We start from the raw sequence: 14028 nt of genomic DNA on the forward strand, positions 1-14028 counted from the left end.
TCATAAAACCTCATTATATCTACACACGACAGAGCCAGTGGGAAAGGGAGAAAGCAAGAAAGAAGACACCCATTATCAAGGTGGCAAAACCTAGAATAAAAGAGCTTTGCGCTGTGCAAAAATTGCCAGGCATTTAAAAATGAAACCCACTTATTTGAGGGGGAAAAAAAAATCCATTTCCTTAAACCTATTAGTTTTGCTGAAATCCTCTGCACTGAACTCCATCTCTCTCTGCAGTAGCTGCATTTCGGAGTTTGCCCGCATGCCATATATGCATTATGCATGGGTACGCCAGGAGCCTTGAAAGCCCTGACAATTAGCAGAGGGCCCAGGGCTTTACTGGATTCTTGAGCAAAACGCAAGCTGACAAACAGAGGATACCAAAGCAGCCTGATTATGTTTCCATCTCAGTGATGTATTACCCTGCTAACTGTGCCTAATGGCAGGCAGGAGATTGACACCAACCTGACGCTGTGGGGAAGCTTAAGACAGTCCTATCAAAACATAGCTCAGGAAGAAAACACCTTTACTTTTTTATTTTATTTTATTTTTTTGCAGGCTGGCCACAAAGAAAGCAAAGTCAGAACATTCAGTAAGCATTTCCATAGCTATTTATTCTTTGTCTCTAAAAGTGATTTTCTCTCAAAATCACAACTACTTAATTAAGCTTTAACAACCCACTTACATCAGTTGCTAAATCGGTTTGGTTAAAAATATACATTATGTACCTGTTATTGCAATGTAATCTCTTCACCTAGGCACTCCTACACTGGTGCAAGAGCACCTTACCTCATTTTGGGCAGAAGAAAACAGCAGTGTATTTTGTTTGTACTCCAATAGAATTTGTTATTTGCCTTTCCCTTCTGCAGCTGAATCAGAACATTCATCTCTCAGTAACATGTAACTCAAACATTGCACACAAATCCTATTGTCCTGCCCAGAAAGCACCTCCACCACCATACTTGTGCTGAACCCAAACCGTTCTGATCTCAGCTAAGGCCGAAGTGCATGACACCTGCCACTTTGCCAGTTCTAATATGAGGGGTTTTACACCACCTCCAGCACCTGGGGAGCAATGCTTGCTGGGACAAACCACGACAACACAGTAGTTCAGTGATTTTTTGAAACACATGCAGGCTTCCGGTACCCTAAGAGCAGCTTCTTCTCCATAATCTCTCTATGTGCCTCCTCCGTTCCATCCCCATTTGGAATTACAGCTCTTGCTTTCATCAAAGTGCCCACCAGGAGAAATACAGTAGTGGCAGAAACCACGTACCGAATAGCCATGAAACTTAATCCTCAATTCAACACGCATTACTTTCTCAACACCAAGAAGCAATAGGAAGAATTCACTGTCTGTCTATTAAGTTATTTTTTACTGTAAACCCAATTTTGAAAGAGTATTAAAACAGTATTTTTAAATGCTGCATTTCCCTCAGCTCCCTCTGCAATTTCCAATTTCAAATGGTCGATAAAGGAAATCAATCTTCCCCCTTTAACATCAGGCTCAGGTGCTGGCAGTACCCGTACCAGCAGCGCGATGCCTTTCCTCATAGCCCTCCTCAGAGAAACTCGTGAGAAGAGCTGTAAGCATCTGGGTCAGAAATCCTCGTTTTAGCTCCTCCCAGGTTAAAATAGAAATCTGTTACAATCCAGGTTCGTTTAAATGGTCTTGAAAACCATTAATGGCTTGATTCAGGGCTTATCTCCCCCAAAATACACTTGTGCCTAATTGCTTTTTTCTTCTTCAGCTGTCTCAGATCCAACACTCCTGCACCATAATGCTTTTGTCCGAGGCATGAAAGCCCCCCAAGCCCCTGCATATACCTTAACTTCAGCTTGAGGCTGTCACTGGTAAGCCATAACATCCCATTATTGCATCTTATTGCTTAATGAGTCGGTTTACAAGTGATTAGTCACCTGATGCCAGGGTCCAGTCACGCTCCAGCTGATCTCCACCAGACAGGGCACTGCCCTTCTGCCTCCAGGCTGACAAACAAGATGGTGCCTCACGCCTGTCACCTACTTTGCCAGTTCCCAATTAAGGATGTGGAATAGCTTTCCCTTAGGGATGTGCACAACTAGTATTGAGACATACCAGGCTAAGGTGGGAAGCACCTGCAACACCCCGACACACCAGGCTCCAACGGCCTCACTGCACTGAGCCCGGCAGTTAGGCTTCTAGCACCTTGGGGAAAACAGATTTCAGCAAGGGCACAGCAGGCACAGGGCAAGGAGGAGGCCCCAAGCAATAGAAAAGCAGCAGAGGGAGCCCAGGTGCTGCAGAGCCCATCTCCATCCTACAGCAGCAGGTCATTTCCTGAAGGAGCTGTGGCCACATGTGTTCCTGAAGGGGTTGTGGAGGGTAAGTGGGCAAAAGGTGTTTGAATTTTTCCCCATTCTTTCTCACCATTCAAATCTATTTCAGTTGGTGACAGATTTAATCTCCCCAGTTGAACATACATTGCCTGACAGAATTTGGAAGTGCTCTCCTCATCTTTATCTCAACTCATGAGCATTTCCCCCTTTCTGTTGAGGAGGAGCAGGAGTGGGTGAGCATCCAATAGCTGGCCAAGGTCCATACACCACACCAGGGAAGGGCATAGAGGATCTCTAAAGGCCCCTTCCAACTCAGACCATTCCAGGATTTAATCACCTCCTGCTAGCAGGTAGCCACAGGAGCACTTAAATCCCAGACAGACAAAGAATCTTTTGTTTTTTGAGGGGAGCGTGGAACCCCCAGCACGGCCACCTTAGACAAACACATTTCTAAAGACCTTTACTAAAGTTTTTCTCTTCCTTTCAAGCCAGCGATTCTCCAATAGGAGAATGCCAGAAGAGGAGATCAAGGATTTTTTGATACAGCTTGCAGCACGGGATCCAGTTTTTCTGAAACTGTTATCGATTGCATCTAATGACAAGTACAAGAACCCAGAATGTTTCTTTTTTTTAATTTAAGATTACAACTTGGTTATCAGCAGTCTTGACAGGAAAAATCCATTCTGTCACACCTTTTGCCAGCAAGTTACAATGCCTCTCCTTTTCTCCATGAGGTGAAAAGACATTTCCTTTAATAATTTATTTCCAGGCACTCCAGATCTCAAAGACAAGATGCACCTCATCTTTCAAAAAACCCTTGACTGTGTTCTTTTAACAGCTTTCATTTATCAGAAAGGCTTTTCAACCGTATTATCAGCTCTTGCTGGGATGCTGACTACAAAGGCAACAGAAACAGTTCAGTATCTTGTTCACAGCAACAGCTCATCTCAACTTTCACGGTGCGGGGAGAGAGACAGAGCTGTTCTACAGTATGGCAAATTGAGAATCTAATTTTGGATGTTCCAGCTAAAAAGGTAGGAGAGAAAGGGAACTGCCGGGCAATGCCCTGGTTTTATCTCACAGGTTATCAAAGCAAGAGCTGTGTTCCTTCCAGAAGAGTACGGAACGACTCTCTGCAGACTTCAATAAGGAGGACAAAAAAGCACTGCTCAAGCTACAGGAGTTAGGCCTTCTCCACCTCAATATAATCATTCAGCCACGACCTGCCAAGAGGCTGAGTCCCAAACACACAGTGCTATTACCCAGCTTCACACCCCAGTAACACATCCAAATGCCACATGTCTGCCTCTGGAACAAAAAACTGTAACTTTGCTATTGCACCAGACCTCCCAACCTCCAAAGTAAACGATGCCTAGAGCGAGGGATTTACTATATAGTTTTATCAGATAGCAGAATTACAAGGATTACTACAAATGTTTCACGTCTGTGTAATTCACTACGCTACCTTCAAGTAGCAGAGAAACTTTACTGTGCTAGATAGCATGCAGTCACAGATGTTACATTCAAAAAATGGCCTGCATAATTAAGTATGGTTTGCACACAGAAGCTATCATTTTTCCAGGGATCCTTCAACATGAAAAACAGGAAAAATCAGAGAGGAAAGGTGCAGGAAAACAATGACAATCTGAAAAAAGGGTTCCAGCCACAGATGTCTTGGCATGTAGAAAGATGCAGTGGCTAACAATCAGTTTCCCTATTCAGCTAACACCTGGCATTGGAAGTTTTTCCTCTCTTCTTAAAGAATTAATAGCCATCCATGGAAGAGGCAGCTTGGCTAGGCACAAGTGCAAAGGTTACAGAGCACTACCCAGTGCTACCATATTTCTTTGCACAGCTCACACATTCAGTCAAGCCAGACAGATAAGACTGCATAGTCCTTTAATAAGCTACAAAAGCTCTTGGAAGACACAGGTGAGATGAGACTTAACATCACCTTACATGAAGTTCCTAATGACTTCAAATTTCTTCTCGCAAGCTTTTCCTCTTTTTAGGTCAAAAAATAAGCAATTCAAGAACCTGTCTTATGAAGCTTTTTAAACTACCTTTATTTTCCAACCATTCACCAAAACAGTCTCAATCTTCCAACACAGTGAAACCTGAATAATCAGATGAAGATGCATTGTTGCACGCACTTATACCAAGAGTACTTTTCTTTCATTTATCTCATTTCAGATACATCTCAAATTCAAAACCAGAACCGAGCCAGCAAAGCCCCAGTACTGATTTCAAGAGCAGCCCACAGCCTGATGATGTCCACTGGCTGTTTTCCAGTGGGGAAGGACAAAAACTACCAGTCGTATACTTGCAGCAGAGATGCTCTAGGTTGGACAGTTCCTCCAGCCTTAAGACCAATGAAACAGGCAAGGAGGGGCATGGAGCTTATTCACAGGAACTCTTTATGAAAGAGCAACAAACTCATGCAGAGGAAAACAGAGTGCTCCAATACTGCTAGAAAAGGGGCTGCAAGTCTGGGAAGTCCCTTTTGTCTTTCTAAGCTAAAGACACTGCCACGCATAGGGGAACTTCTAGCAGCAAGGGAAACTCGATGTGTGCAGAGCGCTTGCTGGGTCAGGAATGGAATATCGGCAACAGCAGATGGCATGAATTTCACAGATTTCATAACGCAAACCAAACACGTGCCTTACTGACTGGAGGAAGGGAGGATACAGGTACAAACGTGATGTCTGAGAGGTTCTGGAATATGCAAGTGAAAGTAAAAGTATGTCGAAAATCAGATTACAATGTCATTTAACCTGTAACTACCCTCCAGGAACTGAAGCAGAGGCAATTAAAATAAAATATTGTCTCCATGCCTCCATTTCCATTATCTTTACCACTTGTTCAGGGAATGGGCAGGGGCTGGAAATGAGCTTTCATCAGGGTTCTCAGTAAAATGGACATGCCAAGCTCTACATTGCCACGACACTGCAGATTATACAACAATACAGTATTGAAGAAATCTCATATGGTATTAAAAAAACTGCCTACTACAAATTTCTTCTATGTATCATGGAGGCATTTATTCAGTGTTTTCACAACTGTTTGGTTTTTGGTCAAACACAGCATCAGAACACTGAGTAAAAGCTGCTCTAGGGTAAGGGTAATGATGCTGTACCTCAATAAAGTCAAGACAAAAGACCCAGTCAAGAAACTCTAGAAACTCCAGAAGAGGACATTCACTGGTTCAGTGCCATCAGTGATTTCTACATTCCCCAAACAACCCGCAATTTCTGAAGAATTACGAGTTCTCTCAGCACTGAAGCACGGAACCACTTAGCAAGAACAGAGACAGTGAGTAGATCTCATCATTTAAAGACAGGGGGAACTCAAGTCAGGCATGACTTTTTCTAAAGCTCTAGAGACTTTAATTTGTATTATAACAAAACCTGCACCCCACTAGCCCATATTTAAAAGGACACCATTGCCCATGGCTTGACTTTGGTTTGGAGCACCATGAGGAGTCCTCCAAACTCATCCCCAACAACTCCAACATCACATCCTGGATAGCCTCTTGTGTGCCTCTTCACCACATCTATAAGGACCACAACAAATCCAGGCCATCTGCAGCATACTTGCACAATTTGTAAGATGAAGAAACCCATCTCCAAAGCAAACACATCAGAGTTTAAATCCAAGTTAGATTGGGTAATTAGCAAATAAAAAAGTTATACTCACACTGTGAGAAAATACATCGTATATAAACATATGGTCCCTCCCTCTCTAAACACAGGAGTATCCACAAGAGTCGGGAAAAAACAACCAACCAGACACAGCTTCTAGAGGAGAACCTTTTATCCCATGCTGCATTAAAAGAGCTAGACATTAAGTAGTCTTCCAGAGGAAGCATTTAGTTCCACACTCTTCCCTGCAGGTCTAAACAAGTTTGCGAGCCTGAATAGCAGATCTCTCCTCAGAGACTCATCAATACTGCCTTTCATCCACTGAATCATTAAGCGGCCTCTGTGCATACTGGGCAGCTATTTTCTAAACCCACAATATTTCAGCTGGATCAAAACTAAGGTAATTAAAACATCAAGAGGCATTAATTCATTGAAGCTAATGCCTACACAGGACAGTATTACAGAGAGCCAACAGCCCTGTGCTGGTAACACCATCATGGATGGGCTTTCAGCACCTCTTCCCAACTCCCCCATGAAGCAGGAGAAACCCTCATTTCTGAGCACTCGTTGCTCAATCTCAGCACAACTGCTATCACACCAGCAATCAAAGCAATCTCCAGGACCCAACAAACATCCGTACTCTGGCAACAGATACTGACATGCATCCAAATCAAGTGAACCTTTTTATACCACGAACTGGATTTCTCTAGGTACATGCTTGTCGCTAGCGTTGTGTACACCAACAGAACCAGCATTCACAGGTTTATAAGAGTACTTAAAAACATCCAAGGTGATCTCTTAAATGCTGTTTGTACACCTATGTTCACTGACTAGAACTGCAAAAAACCACAGAGTTCATGTTCACTAGACCGCCAGATTCTTCACTCTCTATTTCTATCACCCTGTGGGTAAGATGCTCCAGTCATCCCTCTCCACTAAGAAACAGTCAGCCCTTAATTTCAGTTACAGAAGAACTCAACTTGCATCGAGAGCTGATCATTCATTTGTAGAAGTCATCTGTTCTGCCTGCAAACACTGGGTTATCACAGGGGAAACAGCAGCAACGAAGATAAATGGTGTGTGTGGTGTGGATGTGCATAGCAATACGTGTTGCACACAAGGAGCTTATAAAAACATCTCTTCATTAACTCAGTGCTCCACATGCACTCAATTTCTTGTTGTCCTAGGGGAAAGGAGTAGTAGTCACAGAACCTGCAGCCTCTCTCTAAAATGGAAGCCATTCTTTGGGAGCTAAGTCACACGCTTCCAGAGCACTTTGAAGATGAAAACCACCATGGTCTAACCACAAGGCTACTAGACATTTTGTCTCCTGTCCTTGCAAACATCTCAGTCAGACTATTTCACAGCTCAGCAGGAAGAACTCAATTACCTTCCTTAAAGGTCAGCAGAGATAGCAGTGAATGGGGCAGCACTCAACACCTTACAGCACCAAGGCAGACATCATTTGGAGTTGGAAAGCCAACACTTGAAGAGACAAATGCCTTAGCACCCACCCACCTTCATGTGCTCTGAAGCAGACCAGCACACTTCTTTAGCTACAGATCCTACCCTGCTGTCATTGAGCACTTTCTGCCCATCTTCAAGGTTACACATGCGCAGACCATAAAACTCAAAGATGTATCTCAGAAGCTATTAAGCACAATACGCTAATTACAAGTACACAGAAACACTGCTAACTGCACCAACTTCTACAGCTTGAAAAACACATCACAAAAAAAAAAATGAAAGGAAGGTAGTGGTGTACTTTTTTTTACAATACAACACGTGCAAAACTGAGGAAGGAAGCAGCAAACTCTCCCAACTATCACCTTTGGTTAGGTATTAACCAGCACTGAGTCTGTAATTACAGACTTCTTGTCCTCCAACATTTGTTCAGTCAATTGTGATTCATGCAGCACTGCACAAGTCCTTCCACGCTTCCAGCACAGCAACCTCTATCACACAGCTCTTGGCATGCCAGCAGGTCCGAAAGTACTACTTCTAAAAGGCATTAAAAATCTTTGCCCTTGGTATGCCCCAGAACAAGCCCGCATCGGACACATTTATGCAGCGAACGTTTGGCAGCTGTATGAATTGCCAGCACTCACACAGGCATATGCAGACCAAGAATGTGTCCCTAGTAATAATAAATGTTTTGCAAGTATGTTCCCAGTTATGCCATGCTGTCTGAGCCCTAGCATTGAAGCGGGTGTGCAGCAGAGCCCTCCTGCACCAGCATTCTTTCAGCCAGCCCTCCACGCCGCTGCCTCCCCCACAGAGATGTTTACAGAATGATGTTGCAGCTGCTTCAGAAAGGCGAGCAAGACAGTGGAGTAGGAAATCAGTGCGAATGGTAAGAAATCAGAGCGACAGGCTCAGGACAATGTGCCATACTGGTGGAACCTCTAGGAACAAGAAAATGGGGAGAAAAAGCTGCAGCTGCATAGAGGGGAAATTAACTCATGTCACGCTTTTTGGGAAAAGGGAGAAACGACCATTTTCTGAGTTTGGAATAGAATTAGGCCGCCCTAAAGATTGTCATGCCAGGGATGTGCCAGTGCCACAAAGCTCATGTGGCAAAGGCACAACAGAGGGGCTCCCTCCCAGCCTCACCTGCACATGACACATTCCACTTTTTCTGTTCTCCTTAGAACAATTACCATCCCCAACAGCTGGACTGAAACTAGACCTTAAAGTCATTGAACTGAACATTCCTCAGCTCTGCAGAGAGACCAGGCTTCAAATACAGCACAGCTGCAGCTCTGTCAAATCACTCCACATCAATGGCAGCAGCTTTACAGACTGCCCATACACACAGGCTGCCCCTTGGACTGACATGGATGCAGAGGGCCCACAGCTGCACTTGTCACAGGCACCGCCTCAGCCTTCCTATTTGTTCCAGCAAATATTTTTTTGACTCAGTTTATATTATTGATGTGAGCAGCACAAGGCCATCCATCCCTCGCAAGCAAATCATGCCTACTTAACAAATGGTTCTTAATCCTCAACATGACCACCCCCGGCTCCATCTTCCACAAAAAGCAAGATTAAAATGCTGCTTCTCACCAGTCACATCCTAATCGCAGATAAGAGGCTGCGAAAAAAAAAAAACATAAATATTTCTCATGCCCATATGCTCACTTCTTTCTCCTCTGGTGGAAAACAAGGGCAGGAGCTTTGCATGGCTGAAGGCAAAGAGATGCTGCCTTCCCACCCCAGAGTTCCACTGGGGGGAAGGGGAAGGGTCACTTCTTTTACAGCACAAAAGTAGAAGTTGCTGCCAAAAGCAAAACGCTGTTTTCATTCAGATTTCAGCTAAAAGATCACAAATAAGACACATACACATGAAAAAAAAAAAAATCTGAAATTCTCTAAAATTTTATTCCTCCTCTGGAACCTTCTTATTTTGTTCACAATTTACAGTGCTCCTCACAGCTTCACTCCCACCTCTGGTGACTGAGCCTCACCAGAATCACAGAATTCAGTACACTCTCTCAGTATAACTGAAGTCATGGACAATCAGCATGGGTCCAACATCCCCATCTGCCTTCCCCCCCATGCCTATCCCATGGTTTTGGGTGCTGCAAGTCCTGCCTACCAAAACACCTGCTGGCAATAGAGAGAAGACAAATGAAGAACATGTGAAAGGAAAAGAAACAACGTCAAGCAATAAGCTATAAACACTGCTGATTTCAGTGTTTTCTTTTCTCCTTTTTCCATTAAGAGAGAACATTGTGATTAAAAGAAACATAAAATTAGGACTCATAGCAAAAAGTAGCATTAAAGAGAATGCTCTCTGCATGAAAAGACAACATCTTTTGAAACCCATACGCAACAGGCCCTCCCAAAAATTATCTGCAGAGATTTGCTTTGCACTACAAGAAATATTGAAATTAACTGCACATTACAGCATCTCATTTCTCAATTGCCAGAAATGAGTTACAAACCATCCAGATCAAATGCTCTCTTCCCACGGGGAGCCCCAGAAAGTATGTTGCGTTCAAAGAGAAACGGCACAGCACTTGAATGCTGCGCACAGAACTGCTCCTCCGAGGGGACATGCATGCTTAATTTTTTCTTTTATAAACTTCCATCACTTTGAAAGAGATCATACATAAGAGCACGACAAATTCCAAGTGCCACATACTCAGTGATGCATCATAGCACACGCCAAGGCTGTGACAATGGACAAAAAACTTAGGGATGGGATGGGCAGGATTTTCCTATTTTAGAATTCTTTAATCTGACCTTGAAATGCAAGAATCGAGTTCTCGAACACAATGGCTGAGTACAATTCCCATTGTAGACCTTCTACAACCAGTTCCATTACCACGTATGCTTACGTACTACTCAACAAACTTGACCCTCATTTTGTATGGAAAACATGGATTCCCTGTATTACAATACTGAAGTTCCACACATTAAGTTAGATATTAGGAGGAAATTCTTCACTCACAGTGGTGAGGCACCGGCACAGCTGCCCAGAGAGCTGAGGACCAGGCTGGATGGGCCCCTGGGCAGCCTGAGCTGGTGGGGGCAACCAGCCCATGGCAGGGGTTGAGGCTGGGTAGGCTCTGAGACCCCTTCCAACCCATCCTATGGGCATTAAAATGCTGCATTAGATGTTTACATTATTTGTTATACTTGTTTTATTCGTTATGTTTAACTTAATGTTCTCAAAGTGACATAGCTTTGCTCATTATTAATCTGGAGCTCGTTTGGTTGAGTGTTAATCACAAAACTGTTTTTGGTAGAGGACTGAGAAAAAAAAGGAGTTTCTGGAGAAAACATTAAAGGCAGACAACTCAGCCAACACGAGATAAACTCGCTATCAAAAAATGTGACACATCAAGCCACATTGGCCTGCAGAGGCCTCATTAACTTTGAAAGTTAACACAGCGCTGAGACAAATGGACACGAGCAATCACATTACTCAGGATTACACTTCCCGTTTCTGTAACCTCGTTGACATCAAGGAGAGCTCGGAATTAACCCCGAGTACACCTGAGGTAGCTCACTATCAGAGTGAACAAAGACAAAAATTAAAAGTCAGTCCATACACACCATGTGCTCATCACCTTGGCTGCACCACCTATCTGCAGCCACTGGCACAACTTCAGAGCACTCTCACTATGGTGCTGATTAACCCTGCTGTCTTCACAGCAAAGATGAAGGCAGAGCAATACACACGATAAAAAGAACCTGCAAATTATTTAGTTAAGAAAGGCGGATGCTGCAGCAAATCCCTCAGCACTGCAGGGCATTTGGGGCCTTGATCTCTGCCTATAATGAGAAATAGGCATAGATAGTGCATTGGCAGTGCGTGGGCAGACCCCCACGCAACATCTCCAAGATTCTGCCAGAAGCCTGCCCACACAGACCCGACTGCATGAAGCAGCACTTAAAATGCTAATTTCCACTTTACTACCGAAGGTATGATTAGCTGCAAGATTCTGGTTTGCTGTCAAAAATAGCTGCTTTTTTTTTTTTTTTTCCCCTCCAGGAAAGTGTCACGATTCTTTGCACACAATTCACAATGAGCCCTACAGCACCTCACTGAATTGAAGCACAGGTACAAACTGTTTGTTCGACTCACACTAAATAACGAACAGATTCTTTAATCGCACCAGCTACCACGCTGTGATTTTTCCCAAACCTCCCTCCCCAGTAATTCCCAGTTCACCAAACAGGTTCCACTGCTATAGTGGATTAAAATAAAAATTCACACCTGTGCACATCCCCATATGCTCATGTCAACATGTTTCTGAGAAACAGCTTTCATTCCCATGCAAGTAACAGTGCACACAAAAAATAAATCGACACAGCCAATGTGTATTTGCTTAAGAGCATGAAAAATCAAAGTGCATTGCTCGTGGAAAACAGGGAACAAACACTGTCACCGCGCCTCAGGCTGGAGGTCAGAACAGAAGCTCCGGCACGTTCCCTGCAAAGCCCACTCCACCGGATCCCAGGATTTGTGACTGTTCCCTGTCCAGGGTGGGGTTTGCAGATTCACGTTAAGTGGAGCTGCTATGAAGCACCGGGGCCACGGGCAGCACGGCGGCAGGACTGCTGCATTGTCTTGTCAGACGCACGCACATCTCCTCCTCCTCCCCGCAATCCGCCAGCTCTCTGCGAGCCAAGCTTTAATTAAACGTCTCACAGGATCTGTTCTGAGGAAGGTGCACCTGAACCCTTGCCAAAAAAAACGCAAGCAGCTTCTCCTCCCCTCAAATATACTGGAAGCCATTCACCCATGCCAAGGCTCCGTCCAGGAGCAGCCCTCGTCTAGCTTTGGGGTAAGGATGCCCTGCACCCATTCAAGCACCCATAGGTGCAGCCGTCCCTCTGGTTCTGCAGATCTTGTGTCCTTTGCAGACGAGCCTGCAGGCAAACAGCCTGCCCTTGTCTGGGGGAACGCTGCAATATTCTGCAGTACGGGGCTGGCGGGAGGCACGGCTGGCACAGCGTGGGTCTCCTTCCACACTATTCGTTTCCACCAGCAAAGGGCGGGAGGCAGAAGGGAAGCCTGCACAAATGCCAGGGGTGGATTCGGAGCTGTTCTCCAAGGGACCATTTGGGAGCAAGGTCTCTGCATACGGCTGGGAGAAACCGAGGAACTCAGTGCACTGCACGCACACACAGAAAGCAGCGATCAGCCCCTCCATGTGCATACACGGGGAGTTGGAAATAGGTGATCTCTATGGCCTCCTCCAGCACAAGCTGTGCTCCGATTCTAGAAAATAACACCACAGTGCACACCGAGAGGCAACGGAGCCACAGCCAACTTCGGAGCATCTCCAAGCTGAGGTTCCCTTACACCGCGCTCATCGGGAATCCCTCCGTGCCCTCCCAGCCCCACCCAGGGCTGGCACCCGCCTCGCTGTCTTCATTCTGGGGGCCAGCAGCACCAAAAATAAAATAAATAATAACGAAAAAGAACAGAAGGTGGAGGAGGAAAAGAGAAAAACAGATATAAGGGGAAAAAAAAAACTGACAGGTTCGGAAAACGCTGCCCCTGCTGCAAGATAACAGCGGGCGGGATGGAGGGAGGCAGGCAGGGGGGAGCCGCGTCCCGGGGCCGCCCGAGCCCCGCGCAGCTCCCCGCTGCCGTGCGCTTCCCCGGGCAGTGCCGCGGGCTCACCTGGCCGCCCCGGCCCTTACCTTCATGTCGCTGATGATGGTCTGGAAGAGCCCTCCGAGCGCGCTACATTCCTTCTCGATCACCGCCTCCATTTTCCTCGCCCGGCAGACGGGAGGAGGACGCGCACGCTGCTGCGGCTCCGCTGCTCGGCTACGAGAAACGAGACCCCCGCTCCCACCTCACCGGAACACCCAGACACGGGGACAGACGGGCAAAAACTACCTCGGCTCGTCTCCGCCTCAAAACGATTACCTCTAAAAATGTAAAAATAAGGGGAGGAAAAAAATAAAAAAAAAGGACGGAGCGCGGAAGGCGCTACGCGCAGCGCGCGGCTCCGCTGCGGAGCTCCGTGCGGCTCCGCGCCGCGCTGCCCTCCCGCCCCCGGGCAGCACCGCAGCCCATCGCTGTGGGACCGGCGGGCGCTGGAGGGTGCGCGCGGAACGATAAAAACGACCGATTCGGTTATCTACAGGAAGAGACGGGACCGCGTGCTGCGCCCGAGAGCTCGCAGCGCCAAACAGGGAGAAGGCTGCAGTCCCGATCCGCTGACCGCCCGCTCCACAACGCCAGCCGCTCTCCGGCGGCGGATCCGCCCGAGCCCTCCTCCTCCTCCTCCTCCTCCTCCCGCCGCTGCCGCTCCGCAGCCCGACCCCGCCCCTCTGCGTCAGCGGCTCGGCTCGACCTGCCTGCCGCGAGCGCCTCTGGTACCGCGGGTTCGCGTCCCGCTGCCGGCAGGATGCGCCCCGTGTGCACGTCGCCGGGTATCTCCGGCTGGCGGGGAGGAATGCTTTCCTGCTTGTTATTCGGTGCATTTGCACTAGGTTACGTTGTTTCAGGTGAAAAATGCCAAGTGGGCTGCCCACCTAGGCCTACCTGGGCAGGAAATGATAGAACAATAGCGTGCCGCGGGTTGGAAGGGACCCT

General features: G+C 46.4%; 1 protein-coding gene across 13 annotated transcripts in view; it reads right to left on the reverse strand.

Moving 5' to 3' along the window:
* The window catches only part of MTSS1 (MTSS I-BAR domain containing 1), a 117899-nt gene extending 104167 nt beyond the window's left edge, over positions 1-13732 (reverse strand). For 9 of the 13 annotated variants that reach the window (XM_085221664.1, XM_085221665.1, XM_085221667.1 and 6 more), the window contains exon 1: positions 13125-13732. Coding sequence is in view for 12 of the 13 variants with exons in the window: in XM_085221665.1 (XP_085077791.1) it covers positions 13125-13196 (72 nt within the window). In the remaining variant the exon portion in view is untranslated. The remainder of the gene's footprint in view (positions 1-13124) is intronic. The other 4 variants (XM_085221660.1, XM_085221657.1, XM_085221666.1 and 1 more) reach the window with 1 other exon arrangement.
* Between the last annotated feature and the right edge of the window lie 296 nt (positions 13733-14028).

Source organism: Meleagris gallopavo, chromosome 3, assembly GCF_905368555.1.
Source record: "Meleagris gallopavo chromosome 3, MGAL_WU_HG_1.1, whole genome shotgun sequence".
Lineage (NCBI taxonomy): Eukaryota > Metazoa > Chordata > Aves > Galliformes > Phasianidae > Meleagris > Meleagris gallopavo.